This window comes from Erythranthe guttata, chromosome 7, assembly GCF_056151865.1.
Source record: "Erythranthe guttata isolate IM_541 chromosome 7, IM_541, whole genome shotgun sequence".
Taxonomy (NCBI): domain Eukaryota; kingdom Viridiplantae; phylum Streptophyta; class Magnoliopsida; order Lamiales; family Phrymaceae; genus Erythranthe; species Erythranthe guttata.
In genome coordinates, this window is record NC_142539.1 from 4,593,664 (window position 1) to 4,613,789 (window position 20,126).

Below are 20,126 nucleotides of genomic sequence, written 5' to 3' on the forward strand. Positions count from 1 at the left end.
TTATCGTTATTGTTATCGTTATTGTTATCGTTATTGTTATCGTTATTGTTATCGTTATTGTTATCGTTATTGTTATCGTTATTGTTATCGTTATTGTTATCGTTATTGTTATCGTTATTGTTATCGTTATTGTTATCGTTATTGTTATCGTTATTGTTATCGTTATTGTTATCGTTATTGTTATCGTTATTGTTATCGTTATTGTTATCGTTATTGTTATCGTTATTGTTATCGTTATTGTTATCGTTATTGTTATCGTTATTGTTATCGTTATTGTTATCGTTATTGTTATCGTTATTGTTATCGTTATTGTTATCGTTATTGTTATCGTTATTGTTATCGTTATTGTTATCGTTATTGTTATCGTTATTGTTATCGTTATTGTTATCGTTATTGTTATCGTTATTGTTATCGTTATTGTTATCGTTATTGTTATCGTTATTGTTATCGTTATTGTTATCGTTATTGTTATCGTTATTGTTATCGTTATTGTTATCGTTACTGTTATCGTTACTGTTATCGTTACTGTTATCGTTACTGTTATCGTTACTGTTATCGTTACTGTTATCGTTACTGTTATCGTTACTGTTATCGTTACTGTTATCGTTACTGTTATCGTTACTGTTATCGTTACTGTTATCGTTACTGTTATCGTTACTGTTATCGTTACTGTTATCGTTACTGTTATCGTTACTGTTATCGTTACTGTTATCGTTACTGTTATCGTTACTGTTATCGTTACTGTTATCGTTACTGTTATCGTTACTGTTATCGTTACTGTTATCGTTACTGTTATCGTTACTGTTATCGTTACTGTTATCGTTACTGTTATCGTTACTGTTATCGTTACTGTTATCGTTACTGTTATCGTTACTGTTATCGTTACTGTTATCGTTACTGTTATCGTTACTGTTATCGTTACTGTTATCGTTACTGTTATCGTTACTGTTATCGTTACTGTTATCGTTACTGTTATCGTTACTGTTATCGTTACTGTTATTATTACTATTATTATTACTATTATTATTACTATTATTATTACTATTATTATTACTATTATTATTATTATTATTATTATTATTATTATTATTATTATTATTATTATTATTATTATTATTATTATTATTATTATTATTATTATTATTATTATTATTATTATTATTATTATTATTATTATTATTATTATTATTATTATTATTAATAAAAAATTATTATTATTAGTTAATTTTTTAAATTATTTTTTAATTTAAATTTTTTTTTTTTTGTTTTTTAACCTTTTTCCTCTATCACAAGTGTTAATCGACTATAAAGCATATTAAATCGACTATGATGAACTATAGTCGATTAAGGAACCGACTACCAAAAATAATAAATCACAACTACAAAAATGCAAACTCAATTATATTTACAAAAAACAAACAATATACAAACATTATAATTGATTTATACAATTAGAATCAATAAACAAAAAATAAAAAAAAAATAAAAAATTGGAGTCAATGAAGCATATTAATCGACTATGATGTGAATCATAGTCCATTAAGAATCTGCTACTAAAAATAACAAATTACAATTGCGAATAAAATGCAAAATCAACTATATATTACAAAAACAAAAAATATACAAACATTATAAATAATTTATACAATTGGAATCAATAAACAAAAAAATCAAAATAAAATAAAAAAGTTGGAGTCGATCAACATTAATCGACTGCCAGAGCATAGTCGATTAGCTTAATCGACTATGAACATGTACATGGTAGATTAAGGTTTCAGCCTGCAAAATTCTCTACAGGCCCCGTCCTCCGTCCCATCCACCAAAAAACCCTAAATCTGCCTCCATATCGTTACCACACCGCCACCACAACACACCATCACCACATTACTTTGATATTATGACGGTTTTTTATTACAAATAAATAAATAAAATCACAACTCGCACCACCAACCAAAGAAAAACCACCACCCATCAAAATCCGATTCCGGCGACAAATCGACAATCTTACCTCTTTTCGCCGTCGATGTACCAATCCTGACATTCGAATTCAGAATCGCTATCAAAATCATTTATAATGTTTGATGGGTGCTTCCTCTTCTTTCTTTCTCCATCTTCCGGCGGCGGCGGTGGAGAAGATTGCCGGAGAAAACAGAGGGGAAAAAAAACAAAGAAGACGAGAAAACAGAAGGAGAGAAAAGAGAGAAGAAGAGAAAAGCTGCCGGAGAAAACAGAGGGAAAAAAAACAAAGAAGACGAGAAAACATAAGAAAGGAGAGAAGAAGAGAAAAGAAAGCTGGAATGTGAAGAGGCGGATGAAAAATTGAAAATAAGATTAGGATTTTGAAACGGTATAATAGACAATTAAGGGTAGTTTTTGGATTATGAAAATAAAATTTGGTGGAATACTAACTAAAGGGGTTTTCTCTAATTATTTTTGGGAGGGGGTTTTTCCTTGACTACATTTCCTAGATGAGGGGGGGTCTTGCTAATAATCCCTAGTATTAATTATAAATGATATTTAACATAAATAAAATAGTCAACAATTTGTAAAACTATATCCTATGTAGCACGAAAACTTTAACTTCTTAACGTTTCCACGTTTTAAACACGTTTTGTGTTGGACACTCGAAGACACCTGTCGAACACCTTTACTTGATGGACCATTTTGCAATTTCAAAAAAGTTAGAAACATGTTTGAGTAGCAAAGTTTCAAATAATTTTGTCAATTCCTAATTAATTACATGATTGAATGATCAATCGTCAATTGATAGTTGATAAATTTATTTTGAATATGTTTGCATAAAAATATTCATTATATATATATATATATATATATATATATATATATATATATATATATATATATATATATATATATATATTCATGTACTTTTAATATTTATGTGTTTCCCCCAAGCTCCCGTATCCCAATTTCTTGGATATGCCCGTATCCGTTTCCTCGTTTCCCTGAATCACCGTTTCCGTATCAGTGCTACATAGACAATAAGTACTATATTATTTACATATATATATAGTTTAAGTATTTGTTGAAATTTTTTACATTTATTCTTGCATTTGATGTGAATGGAATGTTTTAGATCAATTATAATTAGTTAAATATTGAGTTCTTCTATCAAATTTCTATCTATTTCAAGATTTTTAACCTTTTTTTCCAGCATTTTTTGCATTTTTTCATAACCTACATTGCTTATCTCTAACTTCAAAAGAGTTTCGGCAAGTTGACATATACTATATTTTATTTTAGGGTAAATGAGTGATAACCCCCTAGTTTTGAAAATATATATGAGGAGGTCCAATAATTGTTTTGTCCTAGTTAAAAATCCAAATTCTAATCTTAATTAGTGAGACCCCCCTGGGTAACTTGAATTACCAGTTTTGCCATTTTAATTTCAAGTTACCCTAATCTTCTCTTTCTTCCACTCAAACCCACAACAACTGCTGTTTTATATCTTCCCCTCTCCTTCTCTTCATCTCTCGTTCTCTTCGTCTCTCTAACTCTATCGCCAAAAAAAAAACAGAAAAATCTCCGGCGGCGAACGGAGAACAAGTCGAAGAACAACATCGACTCGGTGTTTTTTTGTGCTGAAGGTTATGGATAAAGCTTCGCTTATCCATAAAACTCTTTCTCGGTAGATCTGGCCCCGACGAAGAAGATGCACAACAGATGGGGGGTGATCACGGACGGCAGAGGCTTGGGAAGGTATTCTCTGTTAAAATAAAACAAATCTTCTTTTAATTAATGTAAGTTTTCTTCTGCTTAAAGCTTAGGCCTTAAAAATAAGCCTGTAAAATTGGCATGGCGTGCCAATTGTTCAACCGTAGAAATTTTTTGGACTCCGATATTGAATGGGGTCAGGTTTTTTGGAAATTAAACATATTTTTGGTATATATGATATAATACTTAGACAGTGATAGATCTTGGCCTTAAAATTGTTTTATCTGCAAATTTTGTTTTTGGTTGATGGAGAGCTCAAACCAGATCTACTATTTCTTATTCAAAAAAAAAAATATTCAGATCTACTACGTTTTTGAAGATCTGTGAGCAATTAATATTAAAAAAATTCTTTGGATTAATTTGATTTTTTATTTTGTTTGATTCTTATGTTGTTCATTTTTGCTATAAATCATATGTGTTTTATTTTTCGTATTTATTTGAAGATGATCTGAAATGCCTCAAGTGTGAAAGCTCTGTTTGCCTGTAGTAGAAACTTAATCAGTAGCGGTTACTTAGATAGGTGATTTGAGTCAGGTGAATATACATTTATATGTAATCATATACAGTCATATATGTAGTCATGTATAGTCATGGATACATATAACTATACATGACTATAGAACTTGGGTCAGGTGAATATATAGTTATATGTATATACAGTTATACACTACTGATTGTATGTATATACAGTTATACAGTTATATACATATGAAATGGTTTCTACGTTATTGTTTTAGTTTCTTCTCTTTCTTTGGTTGATGGGGGGCTCAAATCAGATCTACTATTTTTTATTAAAAAAAATATCATATGTACTGTGTTTTTTAAGATTTGTAAACATTTAATATTAAAAAAAAATCTTTGGATTAATTTTTTTGATTCTTATGTTGTTCATTTTTGTTATAAATCATATGTCTTTTGTTTTTTGTATTTATTTGAAGATGATCCGAAACGCCTCAAGTGTGAGAACTCTGTTTGCCAGTAGTAAAAACTTAATCAGTAGTGGTTACTTAGATGGGTGATTTGGGTTCAGGTGAATATACAGTTATATGTAGTCATATACAATCATATATGTAGTCATGTATAGTCATGGATACATATAACTATGCATGACTATAGAACTTGTAGTATACTATAATCACTTGTAGTGGATTATAGTACAATAAATTTATAAAAAAAATCATGTTTTTTTGTATTTGTCATGTAATATAACACGCATGTTCCATTTTGCTCTTTAACTTGTATTTTTTGTCACAGGTTTTGCTTTGTATAACATTATGAGATGCAAATAATAAGACGCAGAGAAGTGCCATGTGAAGTTGCATTCATGCTACAGTACTCCAGACTTATGCTACTTACATAACTATAGATAATTGTAGATAACTATATATAGTCACGTGTAGTAACATATAAGTATATGTATGCTATGCGCTTTTTAATGTATAGTAATGCGTGTTCATGTTTTGAAGATTATATGCACGTGATTGTTTTTTTTTTTTTTTGGTTAGTTGATTTATAATATCAAGATTAAAATTGTGAATTTTGTTGTTGGTGTAGATTAATTTTGGGATAAAAAGACATTACATGATTACATATAACTATATATGACTGTGGTATACTATAGTTAGGTGTAGTATACTATAGTCATGTATAGTCAATTTCAGTACAATAAATTTATCAAAAAAAAAATTAAAAAAAAAATTAAAAATTAAAAATAAAAAAAAAAAACATTAAAAAATTTAAAAAATTTAAAAAATTTAAAAAATTTAAAAAAAATTAAAAAATTAAAAAATTAAAAAATACAAAAGAGGGTATGCATAAAAAATAATAATAAAATAAACATTCATATTTTTTTTTTTTTAAAAATCTATAAAAATAATAAATGCAGGCCCAAAAATGTTAAATGCAGTTGGGCATTGTACTGAATGTAGAGATGAAAATACTAATGCAGTTGCGCGAAAATTGCATTTAAGGGCACACTAGTACTTTTGCCTCTCTAGGGGTATCTCAAATGAAGATTTTTAGGAGTGGACATATCCCTATATATTTTCCATTCTAGAGGTGTATATCAAATAGACCCTTTATTTTATTATATGATAATTAAACAAATATTACATAAATTTACTTGTTCACAATAATATTTCCATGACTATTTTCAAAACAACTTTAGGGCTCTGCTGCGAAACCTGTAAAATTTTGACTAACTAATCAATTTAGGGCCCTCAATTTTTCAGGAACGACCACGTAGATCTATGGGGACACTTACGTGCCATGCATGTGATTAGTTTAGTTGCATGTGATTAGGTTAGACTGGTTAGTGGTCCATGCACTGGCTATACCAGGGTTGGCAAGGGGCCTTTGCCCCAAGTTGTCTTTATTTATCTTTTACATATTTTACTGTCTAATTATTATATGTTTTTTTATTATATTCCTCCTCCAAAGATAAGATATGATTTCAACAATTTTTTTTCAATTAAAATCTTATTAATATATTTATAAATTTGATTTACATTCACTGTCATCCTACCACTAAAAAAAGGATAAATAGTATTTGACCCCCTATAGTTATAAGTTTTTGCAGATGTCCCCTTATGCTTGTAATATCAGCACATATCCCTTGGGGTTGATAGAGGTAGCTTCCGTTAGTATTTCTGTTAAAATTAACTGCGGGTGTCAATCGTCAAAATATATTGCAAAAGCAATTTATTTTCCCCGTTATTTTCTTCTTTCTATTTTGGTTTTATCAATTTGGCAGATATTTTCACAAAGAATTTCACCACTGCTGTATTTCGCGGATTTTTTTTTGTCCAGTCTTCACGTTTGGTGTTTATTCGTTCCGACTGTAAGAGCGTGTTAGCAAGTGATTGTCCAGTCCTCACGTTCGTCACGTTTCGACTGCGATGGCGTGTTAGAGTATAATATGCTATAGAACTCTTGTAATATAAGGATTCTAGTGTGATTGAGTTACCTAGATTAGTTATGATTTAGTTATCTAGTTAAACTCTATTACCTTGATATATTTCTCTATATACATTCAATGTAAATCAACCTATAACACAATGGGAGTTTCTATTACGTATAATTTATCTCATTCTCCAATTATATGCTACCTATATGGTATCAGAGCACCAGGTTTTTTAACCTAGCCGCCTTTCTTCTCCATGGCGGTGACCACCCAATTTTTCTCCCTCCCCCGGTGGTGGTACTCTTCTCTCTATCTTTTTTTTTTTTTTTCTTTTTATCTTTTCTAGGAACACCACCCCAATTTCCTCCATCCCCAGTGGTGGTAACTTATATTGTTTTTCCTTTTCGACATCTTCTACTTCTTAGTCGGTTAATCTCTTCTCTGTCTCTTTTTTCTCTATCCTTCTTTGAATTCTTTTCCTCCACCTCTCAACATATATATATATATATATATATATATATATATATATATATATATATATATATATTGCAAAATAAATTTATTTCTTGCCCGTTATTTCTTCTTTCTATTTTGGTTTTATCAATTTGGCAGATATTTTCACAAATGATTTCACCACTGCTAGATTTCGCGCAAATCAATGAATTTAAAATTCCTTGTCGAATGACTCAATTCTGACGAGCTCAATAGATCTTTTATTATGGATTTGAAATTCGCTCTCAAATCGTGACATCAAATTAATTATAATAGGTAGTGGTTTGTTCTTTTTTTTTGGGGGGGGGGGGGCATATATGCCACTATAAATAGGTGATTGCTTATTTATCATTTCACAACACAATCATCATCAACAACAACCATATTAACTAGAAGCATATAGAGCTGCTACAATATAATGGCGAGTATCTTATCGAGTTGCCTTAGGGATATTCGACCACCGGTGACCGTTTTTAGCCCCAGTATGTGGGGTGATACTTTCTCTACGTTTTCTTTCGACGAACAGGTATTCATATATACCTCTACTTATTTTTTTACTAGAAGCAAATGTTTTTTACTATGCAACATGCTACATTGAATTAGACGACGCGCCCTATCATGTATAGTCTATCCAATTTTTCATTATTATCAGAAACGTCCCCGAAACTTTTAAATATTAATGGAAACAGCCCCGAGACGTTTCCAACTGGTGTCGTGGAGTTTCGGTTTCCGAAACGTGGAAATGCGTGTGGATTGAAGTTTCCGTGCATCATAGTGTATAGTTAAATAAATTAAAAACTATCGTTTCAATTTTACTAGGTACAAGAAAAGTATGAAAAGGCCATAGAAACATTAAAGCAAGAAGTAAGAAGCAAGTTGGTGGAAGCAACATCCGGCAAACTGCTTGTATTGGTTGACACAATCGAGCGTTTAGGATTGGCTTATCATTTTGAGACGGAGATCGAAGAAAAGCTTGAGCAAATTTACAACGAGGATCAAGAATATGATGACTTGTTCACTACCGCACTTCGATTTCGTCTGTTGAGGCAACATCAGTATCAAGTTTCTTGCAGTATGTCCTTTTCGTTTTTTCTTTAATTTATCCGTCTAATTTGCAAATGGAAATCTCACTTAGATGATAGATTTAATTAATTATAATTCAAATAATATGAATCTAATATGTTGATTTTTATAACTTTTTTTTTGGTTAAATTACAACCAACCCTGAGGTATGGTCAAATTACAAAAACCCCCTCATGTTTGGATAATTACAATTACTCCTCAACTATGAATCTTCTTACAAGGCCACCCTCATGGTGTCAAATTCAACACAATCTTCTAGATTTCGTGGAATGTTCTCTAGTTTGTACTCGTTTTGTGCAGAAATGCAGTTTCTGATGCACCACAATCTGATATATACAAGCCCAAAAACACATCTTATGATCATCTTGCTTCAAAATGTGGATTTTGGATGGGATAAAACGGGTACAAAATTGAGAATATTCCATATAATCTAGAATATTCCAGTAAATTTGACATCGCAAGGGTGGACGTGTAAGAAAATTTAAAGTTGACGGGGTGGTTGTAATTACCCAAACATTAGGGGTTTTTTCATAATTTGACCATACCTGAGGGGGTTGGGTTTAATTTACCCTTTTTTCTTTGAAGACTTGGAGCTTAAGAAGATGCAATGGAGCGAAATATTTATCCAAATATAAACTCATTCAATGAAAAAAATATGAAAATATTAGTTACAAGTCTCGGTAAATTGAATCAATTAATATTTCGTACTAATTTTAAAATTCGATTTGGTTGACGCCATCGAAACAGGTGTGTTCGACAAATTCACAGACGAAGCCAATAAATTGAAAGAAATGCTTACTAGTGATGTTGAAGGTCTACTAAGCTTGTATGAAGCAGCTCATGTTCGAATCCGTGGAGAAGAAATCTTAGAAGAGGCCGTACCTTTTACGAAACATCATATGACTCGTCACATGTTGTCGTCCCAATCGTTGGAATCTCCACTTAAGGACAAAGTGAAGCGAGCTCTAGTGCACTCGCTTCATAGAGGTGTTCCGATTATCGAAGCACGCGTTTACATTTCCATCTACGAAAAAGATGATTCAAGGGATGACATTATTTTAAAACTAGCAAAATTGAATTTCAATTATCTGCAGAATATGTACAAGGAAGAGCTCTCCGAACTCTACAGGTAAGCAACACACATAACTTTAATAAATTTATATAAAAAAAATGCATATGCAGCTCAAATTTTAAAGAGAATATAATATAGTAATTATTACTTGTAATAAATTTTTATACATAAACAAAAAAAAAATTACTTGTATATTAAAACTAAAACAAGGACCCCAAATTTATTTATGAGATCCTAGGTACTATATGATCTATGAGATGCTACCCCTGATGAAAAGTATCGGTTGATTTTGTATCTTATACAAATAACTATCCAGTAAGCGCACATATACATGAGTGTGTGCATGTTATTATGTGTAGATCACCTAGTGTATTTTCACCGAGTGTAGCATCTACAAAACCGCCTTATATAGGCTTTAGCCGTTCCTGAATAATTAATTTTGGTAAATTAAGGTGGTGGAACAACTTTGACCTAAAGTCAAAATTGCCGTACGCAAGAGACAGATCGATAGAGAGCTATATCTGGGGTGTCGCGTTCCATTTTGAACCCCAGTACTCGTATGTTCGAAAAGCGGTTGCGAAAGCTGTGCAAATGGTTACTGTGATAGATGATACATATGATAATTATGCTACACTCAATGAAGCTCAGCTTTTTACTGATGTTCTTGAAAGGTACCTATCTTGCCTTATGTATGAGAGCGTAGGTTTAGTACTCACTGCACTTATATAGTTGGCTGATAAACGTGAGTATAGAATGAGATATTTTCTTTTATAATAATTATTTTCAGGTGGGATATGAATGAAATTGGTCAACTCCCGGATTATATGAAGGCTGTTTATCAATACATCATGAGTATATATGAAGATTATGAACGAGATGCAACGAAACAAGGAAAATCGTTTGCAATTCCTTCTTACAAAGAAGCAGTAAGGCCAAAATCAATATTAACAACTTTCATATATACATATATACATACATATATATATATATATATATATACATACATATATATATATATATATATATATATATATATATATATATATACATATATATATATATATATATATATATATATATATATATATACATACATATATATATATATATATATATATATATATATATATATATATTTATATATATACACAAATATCAAATTAAATAGGAAAATATATAGTTTTCATCCCTCAAATTTACACAAATTTCATATTTGATCCCTCATATCATAAAAAATATATTTTTAGTCCCTCGTGTTTTGAAAATTCAACATTTGTAGTCATTTTTCGTCAATTTTCCGTTTGTACTAACGGAATCAAGCATGTTCCTATCACCGCCTTAATTGAAGGACTAACGGTAAATTTATGGAAGGGACCAACAGTGTTGAATTATTAGTATATGAGGGACTAAAGATGTTTTTTTATGGACATGTGGACCAAATGTGCGAGATCAGTGCAAACTTGAGGGACGAAGACCGTAATTTTCCCCAAATTAAATATATATCTGGTGGATGATGCATGAGCAGGTGAAACAACTTGCTAGGGCTTACAACATAGAGCAAAATTGGATTATGGAACGAAAAATGCCTCCGTTAGAAGAGTATCTGAAAAATTCAGTGATCACAAGTTGCGTTTTTGTGATGTTCACAGCTCATTTTCCGGGCATGAAATCTGTTACCCAAGAAACTATTGATTGGCTGCTCAGTAACCCTAAAATTGTAGCTTCGACTGTGATGATGGGTCGACTTATTGACGATTTGGGCAGCCATGAAGTAAGATAGTATTATTTCAATATTTTTTTTAGAAAATTTATGCATAACTTGATTTTAATTTTGAGATTTGTCACCTAGTTTACATTTAAAATTAGTTAAAATATATGATGTTTAAGAACTTATAATCTCTGTTAAAGTGTTTGGTATTTCTTTTAAAAAAGATTCCTAAAAAATCAATAAATAAGTTGCAGAAGAGCAAATAATATTTTTATTTAAGACCTTATAATGAGTAGAAAATAGCTTATAAGATCATTCCAAACACTTTAAAAAATTAATTATAAAAATAAGACGTAACAACTTATCAACTCTTAATATAACTTATCAAGAGTTTACCACCATAAAAATAATTTAATAGCTCATTAATTATTACTTCAAGCGACATAACATTATTTATTGAAAATGGGCCTTTTGAATTCTGCCCATTTTGATCAAGGAAAATTATAGTTTTCAAGTACAACTCTTTTTTATTTTATTTTTTTATTTTTTTTTTAGTCTTCTAAAACTTTTTGGAATGAAATTGAAATTTAAATTATATATAATATTTCTGAAAATTCTAATATATATTTAGTCTGATTTTGGTTTAGTAAAAAAGTGTATCTATAAATTGTTTTTTTTTTTTTCCGTGGAAAATCATTAGATTGCATGTTACTTGATCGATCGATATCATACATAGGTGACTTTTCATCTTAGTTAACATGCTCTTGGACGTGTGTCTGAATTTGTAGCGCGAGAACAAAGAGGGAAATTTGCCGACAGTGGTGGATTGCTACATGAAACACTATGGCATATCAAAGGAAGAGGTCTTGTCTATGTTTAAGGTACTAGTGGAGGATGGATGGAAGGATATTAGTAAGGAATGGACGAATAAAACCGAAGGTTCGATACCCAAAGAAATAGTCGAGCAACTTTTGAACTATGCCCGGGCAGCCGAGGTCACTTACCGGAACAGTGAAGATGGAATTGCAAATCCGGAAAAAAATTTGGCTCCACACATTGTTGCTTTATTTGTTGATCCCATTGTCATTTAATTTAATTATTTTTTTCCCTAGCTCCATCGTATGCTCTCGTTACGTTATTGCGTTTTGTACTATCTACCAATATTTGTTTGTGTTTCCAGTCTTGGATTGTTCTGTTGGTTTGGTTTGTGATTGTCGAATAAATAAAGAGCATTGTGCGTTTGTAATGTTAACTAATATTAATATATTTCAAGATTTGGAGCGTAAAAAAAGTTGCAATGGAGTGAAATATTTATCCAAATATAAACTCACTCAATGAAAAAAAAAAATGAAAATATTAGTTACAAGTCTCGGTAAATTGAATCAATTAATATTTTGTAGCAATTTTAAAATTCGATTTGGTTGACGCCATCGAAACAGGTGTCTTCGACAAATTCACGGACAAAGCCAATAAATTGAAAGAAATGCTTAGTGGTGATGTCGAAGCTGGTCTACTAAGCTTGTGTATGAAGTAGCCAACGTTCGAATTCACGGAGAAGACATCTTAGAAGAGGCCGTACCTTTTACAAATCATGCACCAAATCCCCCCATATTTCAAAATACTTGCATAAAACCCCCTCTATAGTTAACGGTGTTAACTTTTAACGGAAAAGGGGATTTCGTGCAAAGTCCATTCATTCTTAATTGGAATAAAATTGCAGTAAGTCAACTTTGTCAACTAAGTAAACTTACCAAAGGCCAAAGATCAGATGGCAAACTTTTTTCCCTTTCATCTACATTTTTCTTCTCTCCTAAGCTACTAAAAAAAGTTTTGTTCAGTTCTTCGTTCATTCGTGTAAGAAGCCATGGTTGGTTTTGATGATAATTTGATGGCCATCAAGGAGAAGCTTTGTGGAAATTCATCGAAATTACAAGTGATCCCAATTGTTGGCATGGGCGGTATCGGTAAGACTACTCTTGCTACAAAGGCTTATCACGATCCATTAATTATCGAGAATTTCGACGTTCGTGCTTGGGTCACTCTATCACAAGATTCTAGCAAAGAAAAAGTTTCTTCGAGTCTCGTGTGTGCCATGGAGAATTTCGTTGTAGGAAGATCCAATGAGAGCAACGAAGTGAAAGTGTTTCGAGCCTTAAAGGGTAGGAAGTATCTGATTGTATTGGACGATATCTGGAGTACAAAGGCATGGGACGATATAATGATGATGTTTCCAGACGACAACAATAGAAGTCGAATCATCTTAACCACTAGGTTGTCAGATGTAGCCGCTTATCCCGACTCGTGTAGCCATCTTCATGAGATGGATCTCTTGGACGATGATCAAAGTTGGAATCTACTTCGACAAAATATTTTTAATGGAAAAGAAGATTATCCTCTTGAATTGGAGATTATTGGAAAGGAGATTGCGAGAAGCTGCGGAGGATTGCCCCTTGCGATTGTGGTGATTGCAGGAGTCCTGTCAAAGGTTAATAACAATCGAGCTTCGTGGGAGAAGATTGCAAGAAGCGTAAAATCAGCCTTCGCGAAAGAAGAAAATGGCAAGTTTGAAGAGATACTATCTTTGAGCTACAACCACTTGCCTCGTCATTTAAGGCCGTGTTTCTTATACATGGGAGGTTTTCCCGAAGATTACGACATAAATATCCCGATGCTCATCAAGTTGTGGGTGGTTGAAGAATTCATACATGATGTCAAACCATCAAGTGTATCTAGAAGTTTGGAAGAGGTTGCAGAAGAAGAGTATCTGGCGGATCTTGTGAAGAGAAATCTCGTTATGGTCACAGAGAGGAAGTCCGATGGAAGAATCAAAACCTGCAGAGTGCATGATCTGATGCGGGAATTGTGCATAAGAATATCCCGAAAAGAAAAGTTTCTTGTGCATGTCACGGATGAAGGAATTCCCGTAGAAAATTTGAGGCGTATATTTATCAACCGAAATGATCTAAATTGCCTTGCAAACATTTATCGCTCAACCACCCGTACAGTTATATGCTTCATGGAGTTGAACAAAGATTCATACAAGGATTTAACGTATTTCAGATTCATGAGGATTATATGCATCCAAAGTGCTCGTTGCGACATGTCCGATTGTATCGCGAGCCTATGCGTTGAAGACTTCAATTTATTTAACATAAGGTACCTTGCGTTCCCCTACCCTACTAAGATTCCACCAACCATTTCAAACCTATTGAATCTTCAAGCTTTGATCATACACGAGTCCCTCAACGAATGTAAGCAATCTCTACCTACGAAAATTTGGACGATGAAAGAGCTGAGACATCTTATCTGCTACCGTTTCGGCGAGTTACCAAATCCACCAGACGAGGGAGCAAGTTCCGGTTATGGACTAGAAAACCTGCAAACGCTTTGGGAAGTAACGAATCTTATATGCACCGAAAATATCCTCGAAATGATTCCGAATGTTAAAGAGTTGGGAATTTGCTACACTATAGACAACCGAGAAAAAGAGTACGAGCTTGACAATCTCGTACGTCTGAAGCAACTCGAGAGATTTAAACTAACTCTTTCTTATCCCTTGGATGTGTGGAAGGACAAAAATATTACGCTCGCTTTTCCAAAGACGCTGAAATGGTTATCCTTTGGCGGTTGGAGCCGTCCCTGGAGCGAAATGACGATTGTAGGCTCCCTCCCTAATCTTCAAGTTCTTAAAATAAAAGAAAATATTTTGAGCGGCGAGACGTGGGAAACCGTTGAGGGAGAATTTCTTGAGCTCAAACACCTCATGATTAAAGGCTCGAAGCTCGAGCGTTGGGTAACCGAAAGTAACCACTTCCCCAAGCTCGAGCGCCTGTTGATTCATCAATGTTTGGAATTGAGGAGTATCTCAAATGAAGTTGGAGAGATTTCAACGTTAGAGCTGATTGAGGTGAAGTCGGGTCTCAAATCTACGGCGGAGTGGGCAAGAAGAATTCAACGTGAACAAAGGGATTACGCATACGACGTCACTGAAGTTCGTTGTTTGAATTGTATACATGAACTACAATCTTGATTCATGTGAGCGCAATTAAAAGGTTTCGAGTTTGGTTTTGCTTTAATTCAAGTAAACAATTCAATTTTTCTTCGACTTTTCGTATTTTGCACTACAATGTTTTGCTCTAACTGTTAAAAAAAATAAAAAAAAAATGTCTTCATTTGATTTGGCGATGTAATTTTATTATCTATGTACTGATGATTTATTTGATTAATGTCTTCATGATATATTTGAAATGGCAAAGTTTGGCGCCATATTAGAGGATTGTAAGAGAATAGCTCTCGATTTTTATCATGTTTCTTTTAAGTTTGTTAAGTGTATGGGAAACAACGTACTTGTTCAATATCCTTGTAATAATGTACTGGAAGGTTTTGCTCTTCCACTCAATTTTAGTGGGGATAATTGTACTTTTGTTCCAATTATATGCACCAAAATTAATTTTAGTCTCTATAATTATTTTAATTACCAACTTTGCTCTCAAACTAACCATTTTTTTCTTGATCAACGGTCTGATTGCAGTGTTAAGTTGGACGCATGGTTCGCCGGAACGAAACAGTGCATTGCCGCGGACACTGCCATTCCAGTTCCGTTGCAACATTGCGGTTGCGTCGTGGCTGGAACGGACACAATTGCTAATAAAATACAACATATTTCAAATATGTTTTTAATAAAAACATTACAATTCAATAATATGTAAAATATTATTACAATTTCAAAAATAAATATACAAAAGAACATTATGAAAATACAAACAATATTAATACCACGTAGAATACCGAGCTGGAATAGTGTAAGCTATAATTGAAGAGTGAGGCTAAACATCCGTGATTCAGGGGAATCTCCATTCTCTAACGTGGCCACCACTATCTTATTATTTATTTTATTTTTCTTTTATGTTTTATTTTCCTTATTTTTTTTAGTCAAATTTGTTTTTTTTTTTTTCAAATTCTCTTTTCCTGTTCCGGCGCCGTTCCGACCGTGTCGCGGCCGTTCCGTGGCTCCGTCTTGCCCATCCCACTGTTTTATCGGTGTGACTCGCGGTCGTTCCGTGGCTCCGTCTCGCCCATCCCACCATTTTCTCGGCGCTCAGGTGAGTCATGGTGAAAAACCATTCTGGTTACGGATTCCGGAACGGAGGACACCGTTCTCGTTGCGTCCCAGCCGTTCCGGCGAACCATGATTGGACGGAAAAAGGCACGTGGGGGGAACAGGTCGTACAATTTCATCCTAGAAAACATAGAATCCCAATAAAAATTGTTACTATTTAATTGAGGTCTCGGTTCGATAAGTCCCTTGTTAATTTGTTAAGTGCACCAAATTTTTTGATCCTAACTTATATGAAATGATCCGTCCATTTCTTTCGTTTATGTTTCTTCTTTTTTCTACAAAAAATGAGCATATTGCATTTGATACTTAGCTGCAAAATTTCCAAATCTGTAAAATATAATAATGAGACAAGAAAAAAATACGGAACACATATATTTATTAATCAAACGAAGAAAATGAGGTGAATTCCTTTGATTCTTCTCTCCGATTCTAAATTTGATTCAAGGGCTTGAAAGCTTGTTCTTGAATGAAATGAATGATTTCCTATATCGAATTCAATATGTTATGAATTCGAGGCGGAGGCTCGAAACTTGAGCTTGAGAGCTCTATATGTGTCTGTGCGAGTCTAGTTTTTAGATGCATCGAAGCGGTCTTTTTGTAGCCACGAGCTAGAATTTATTGACTTAGGGTCGGTCATTTGTAAAGCCCAAATATATTATGAACTTTGAGTGATACCAATTTAATAATCGATTTATTGGATTATTAATTGGTAATTTATCTCAAATTTCGATGTCTACGGATACAAAGAAAGAAACAGGGTTAACAAAGAAAATATCTCAAGAAGACAAAACAACAAATACACAGTGACAGAGTCACTCCGTTCATAATCAAGAGTTAATTGAACTGTATACACATTGCTAATATTACCTAGATAAGAGCTTTAATGGAGATTGCATGAAGAGCAAATTAATCCTCCTTTTTTTTTTTAATCTTTCTTTATATTTAGGGTAAATTACAAACAACCCCCTGAGGTATGGTCAAATTACAAAACCCCCCTCTTGTTTGGATAATTACATCTACCCCCTCAACTATGATTTTTTCTTAGACCTCCACCTTTATGGTGCCAAATTCAACATAGTCATCTAGATTCCGTGAAATGTGCTATAGTTTGTACTCGTTTTGTGTAAAAAATACAGTTTTTGATGCACCACAAACTGATATATATAAGCTAAAAATCACATATTATGATCATCTTGCTTCATAATGTAAAGTTTAAATAGGATAAAACGGGTACAAAAGTGATAATATTCCATATAATCTCGAAGATTCCACTAAATTTGAGGAGTTGAGGGGGTGGTTGTAATTATCCAAACAAGAGGGGTGTTTTTGTAATTCGATCATACCTCAGGGGGGTGTTTGTAATTTACCCTTATATTTATAATGATGACAAAGTGAGTTTTTTAGTGTTGTAAGTTTACTAGTTGAGAGTTTTAGTCCATTACATTTCAGAATCAGGAATTTTGTCATGGGTTTTAAAAGTTGAGAATTTTGGTCATATCCCATTTGGCCTATGCGGATGATGTGATGATATTTACCTCGTGCCATAATTTTGGACTGAAGAAGCTGCGGGATTTTCTCGATCATTACTGTCGGACTTCGGGTCAGTTGATTAGTGTGCACAAGAGCACTTTCACAGTTGATAGGGCATGTTCTGATGGTCATCTTCGCACTATTTCTCGGATTCTCAGTTATCCGAGAAAGGATCTTCCTATCATTTATCTTGGAGCTCCACTATACAAAGGGAGGGACCGGGGCAGTTTGTTTCACACTTTGATTGATCGCATGCAAGCCAGGATTTCGGGTTGGGCTCGGACCGCTTTGGCTTTCGGGGGCCGTCTTGCCTTGATCCGGAGTACGCTTTCGACTATGGCTTTGCATCTTGTTCAGGTTATTCAACCTCCGCAGTACATTATTCAGCAGATTGAGCAGTGCATGGCCCGATTTCTCTGGGGATCTTATGGTAATCAGCGCCGGCCTCATTGGGTTGCTTGGGAGACGATTTGTCGGCCAATTAGTGAGGGTGGCTTGGGGTTGAGGCGTTTGACGGATGTGATTGACGCCTTCACTTACAAGCTCTGGTTTCGATTCCGTGCTCAGGATTCTCTTTGGGCCCGTTTTCTCCGAAACAAGTATTGTCGGAATCGGTTCCCAGGTTCATCCGTTGTGTCTTCACTCTATAGCACGGTGTGGAAGCGCATGTGCCGTGTCCGAGAGCGTGTTCAAGCTCAAATATTTTGGCGGATTGGTCCAGGTCATGTTTATTTCTGGCACGACCACTGGTTTGGCGATGGTCCCCTTTCGGGCATTATTGATGGTGGTCGGCTAACATCAGTTCGTGTGGAGTATTATTTGGTCAACGGTCAGTGGGATCGAAACAAGCTAGCTGAGGATATTCCTTTTGAGTGGATCGATAGGATTTGCTCGGTCCCAATCTCTGGTGCTTCGGGTGATTTGCCCATTTGGAGAGCTTCTTCGGATGGCAAGTTTTCCTTGACCTCGGCTTGGGCCTTGATACGACAACACCATACCCCTACCCCTCTTCTTCGTATATTTTGGGGATCTTGTCTTACTCCTACAATTTCTATCTTTCTTTGGCGTCTTCTTCTTCAGCGTCTTCCAGTGGATACCAAACTTCAGTCTCGAGGCACCTCTCTTGCCTCGAGGTGCTATTGTTGTCCAGATCCATCTATCCCTGTGTCGAGTCTTGTATCTCTGTCTGTCGAGTCTCCTTCTATTGAGTCGATTGATCATATCTTCGTGGAGAGCCCGACGGCTAAGAGGGTATGGCATCATTTTTTCTATCTTTTTGGCTATACACCTGCACACACTACGCACATACCCCAGATTTTACTTTATTGGCAGCACTTCACTTCGCACACACTCACACACCACACACACATCACAACCATTGTGCCTTGCTTGATCTTGTGGTACTTATGGATTGCAAGAAATGATAGCAAGCACAAGGATATCACGGTTCGCGCTTCTTCCATCATTTACAGGGTCATCCAGCACATCAGGATTCTTCACCAAACCAAATTACTTTCGGCGGACAGCTGGACTGGCATTCCCCACGTGGCTGAGTCTCTTGGCCTATATTACCGAGTCAGAACACCAACTCTCACACCTCATCGAGTTGTTTGGCTTCCACCGGATCCGGGTTGGGTGAAGCTAAACACAGACGGAGCCCGTAGAGCATCTACCCAGATTGCAGCTATTGGCGGGATTATCAGAGGTTCGGACGCTGAGGCCATACTTGCATTTCACGAGAGGATCTCTGCCCCGAGCAGTATTGCAGCCGAGCTTGCTGCCCTTGCCTCGGGGCTGCGATTTGTTATTCAGAGGCAATTCACTAGAGTTTGGATCGAGCTTGACGCAGAAGTCGCTGTTCGACTTCTTTCGCACACGGACCAAGGTCATTGGAGTCTTCAGAGTTCTCTCACGGCGATCCGGAACTCTCTTTCTACTTTGGAGTACAGGATTACACATATCTACCGGGAGGGCAATACAGTAGCTGATGCATTAGCTAACTTGGGGTGTCAGACCGAGTTGGCTCGTACCTTCACAACAGCGGAGCTTCCCCGACCTATTCAGCAGATGATTCGGATGGACCAGCTTGGATATCCATCCTTTCGACGACATTCTCGCACATAGGTGCCATGCATTCCACTTTTTTATATTATTGGCAATTTAGGAATTTTCGTAAACTTTACATGTTAGGAAGGGTTGGGGTTATTATGGATTGTTTGGGTCTATCGAGACTAGACTGTTTGCCGAATGGTGCCACACATTTCGCAGCCGTTATACCAGTTTCGCCCATTTTTGGCGAAAGTGTAAGTGGCCTCGGCTGTTGTGGTGAGGCGAACGGTCTACCTTGGTCTTCCACGACCTTCTATGATCATTCCCTACCCGTCCCTTTTATTATATGGGCCACCTGTGTTTGCCCGTATTCTTAACGTTTTGTTAGTTAGCTATTGTCTTTTGTTTGTCAACTGCTATTATTAGCCATATGTTG

The 20,126-nt window shown here is 34.6% G+C and overlaps 2 protein-coding genes across 3 annotated transcripts; both read left to right on the plus strand.

Moving 5' to 3' along the window:
* The first annotated feature begins 7,466 nt into the window (after positions 1-7,466).
* LOC148769025 (cis-muuroladiene synthase-like) lies at positions 7,467-12,244 on the plus strand. 2 transcript variants are annotated; one of them, XM_088820804.1, is made up of 7 exons: positions 7,467-7,655; positions 7,949-8,201; positions 8,960-9,341; positions 9,737-9,955; positions 10,072-10,210; positions 10,810-11,055; positions 11,781-12,244. In XM_088820804.1, exons 1-7 carry the CDS (start codon positions 7,548-7,550, stop codon positions 12,081-12,083), a joined length of 1,650 nt encoding a protein of 549 aa, XP_088676930.1. In that variant the 5' UTR covers positions 7,467-7,547; the 3' UTR covers positions 12,084-12,244. The 2 variants fall into 2 exon arrangements, with proteins under 2 accessions (XP_088676930.1, XP_088676931.1); XM_088820805.1 differs by lacking the exon at positions 9,737-9,955 and having other exon boundaries at positions 7,476-7,655.
* Positions 12,245-12,795: 551 nt separating this feature from the next.
* LOC105964567 (putative late blight resistance protein homolog R1B-17) lies at positions 12,796-15,033 on the plus strand. The gene has a single exon (XM_012989076.2). It carries the CDS (start codon positions 12,857-12,859, stop codon positions 15,020-15,022), a length of 2,166 nt encoding a protein of 721 aa, XP_012844530.2. The 5' UTR covers positions 12,796-12,856; the 3' UTR covers positions 15,023-15,033.
* The last annotated feature ends 5,093 nt before the right edge of the window (positions 15,034-20,126 follow it).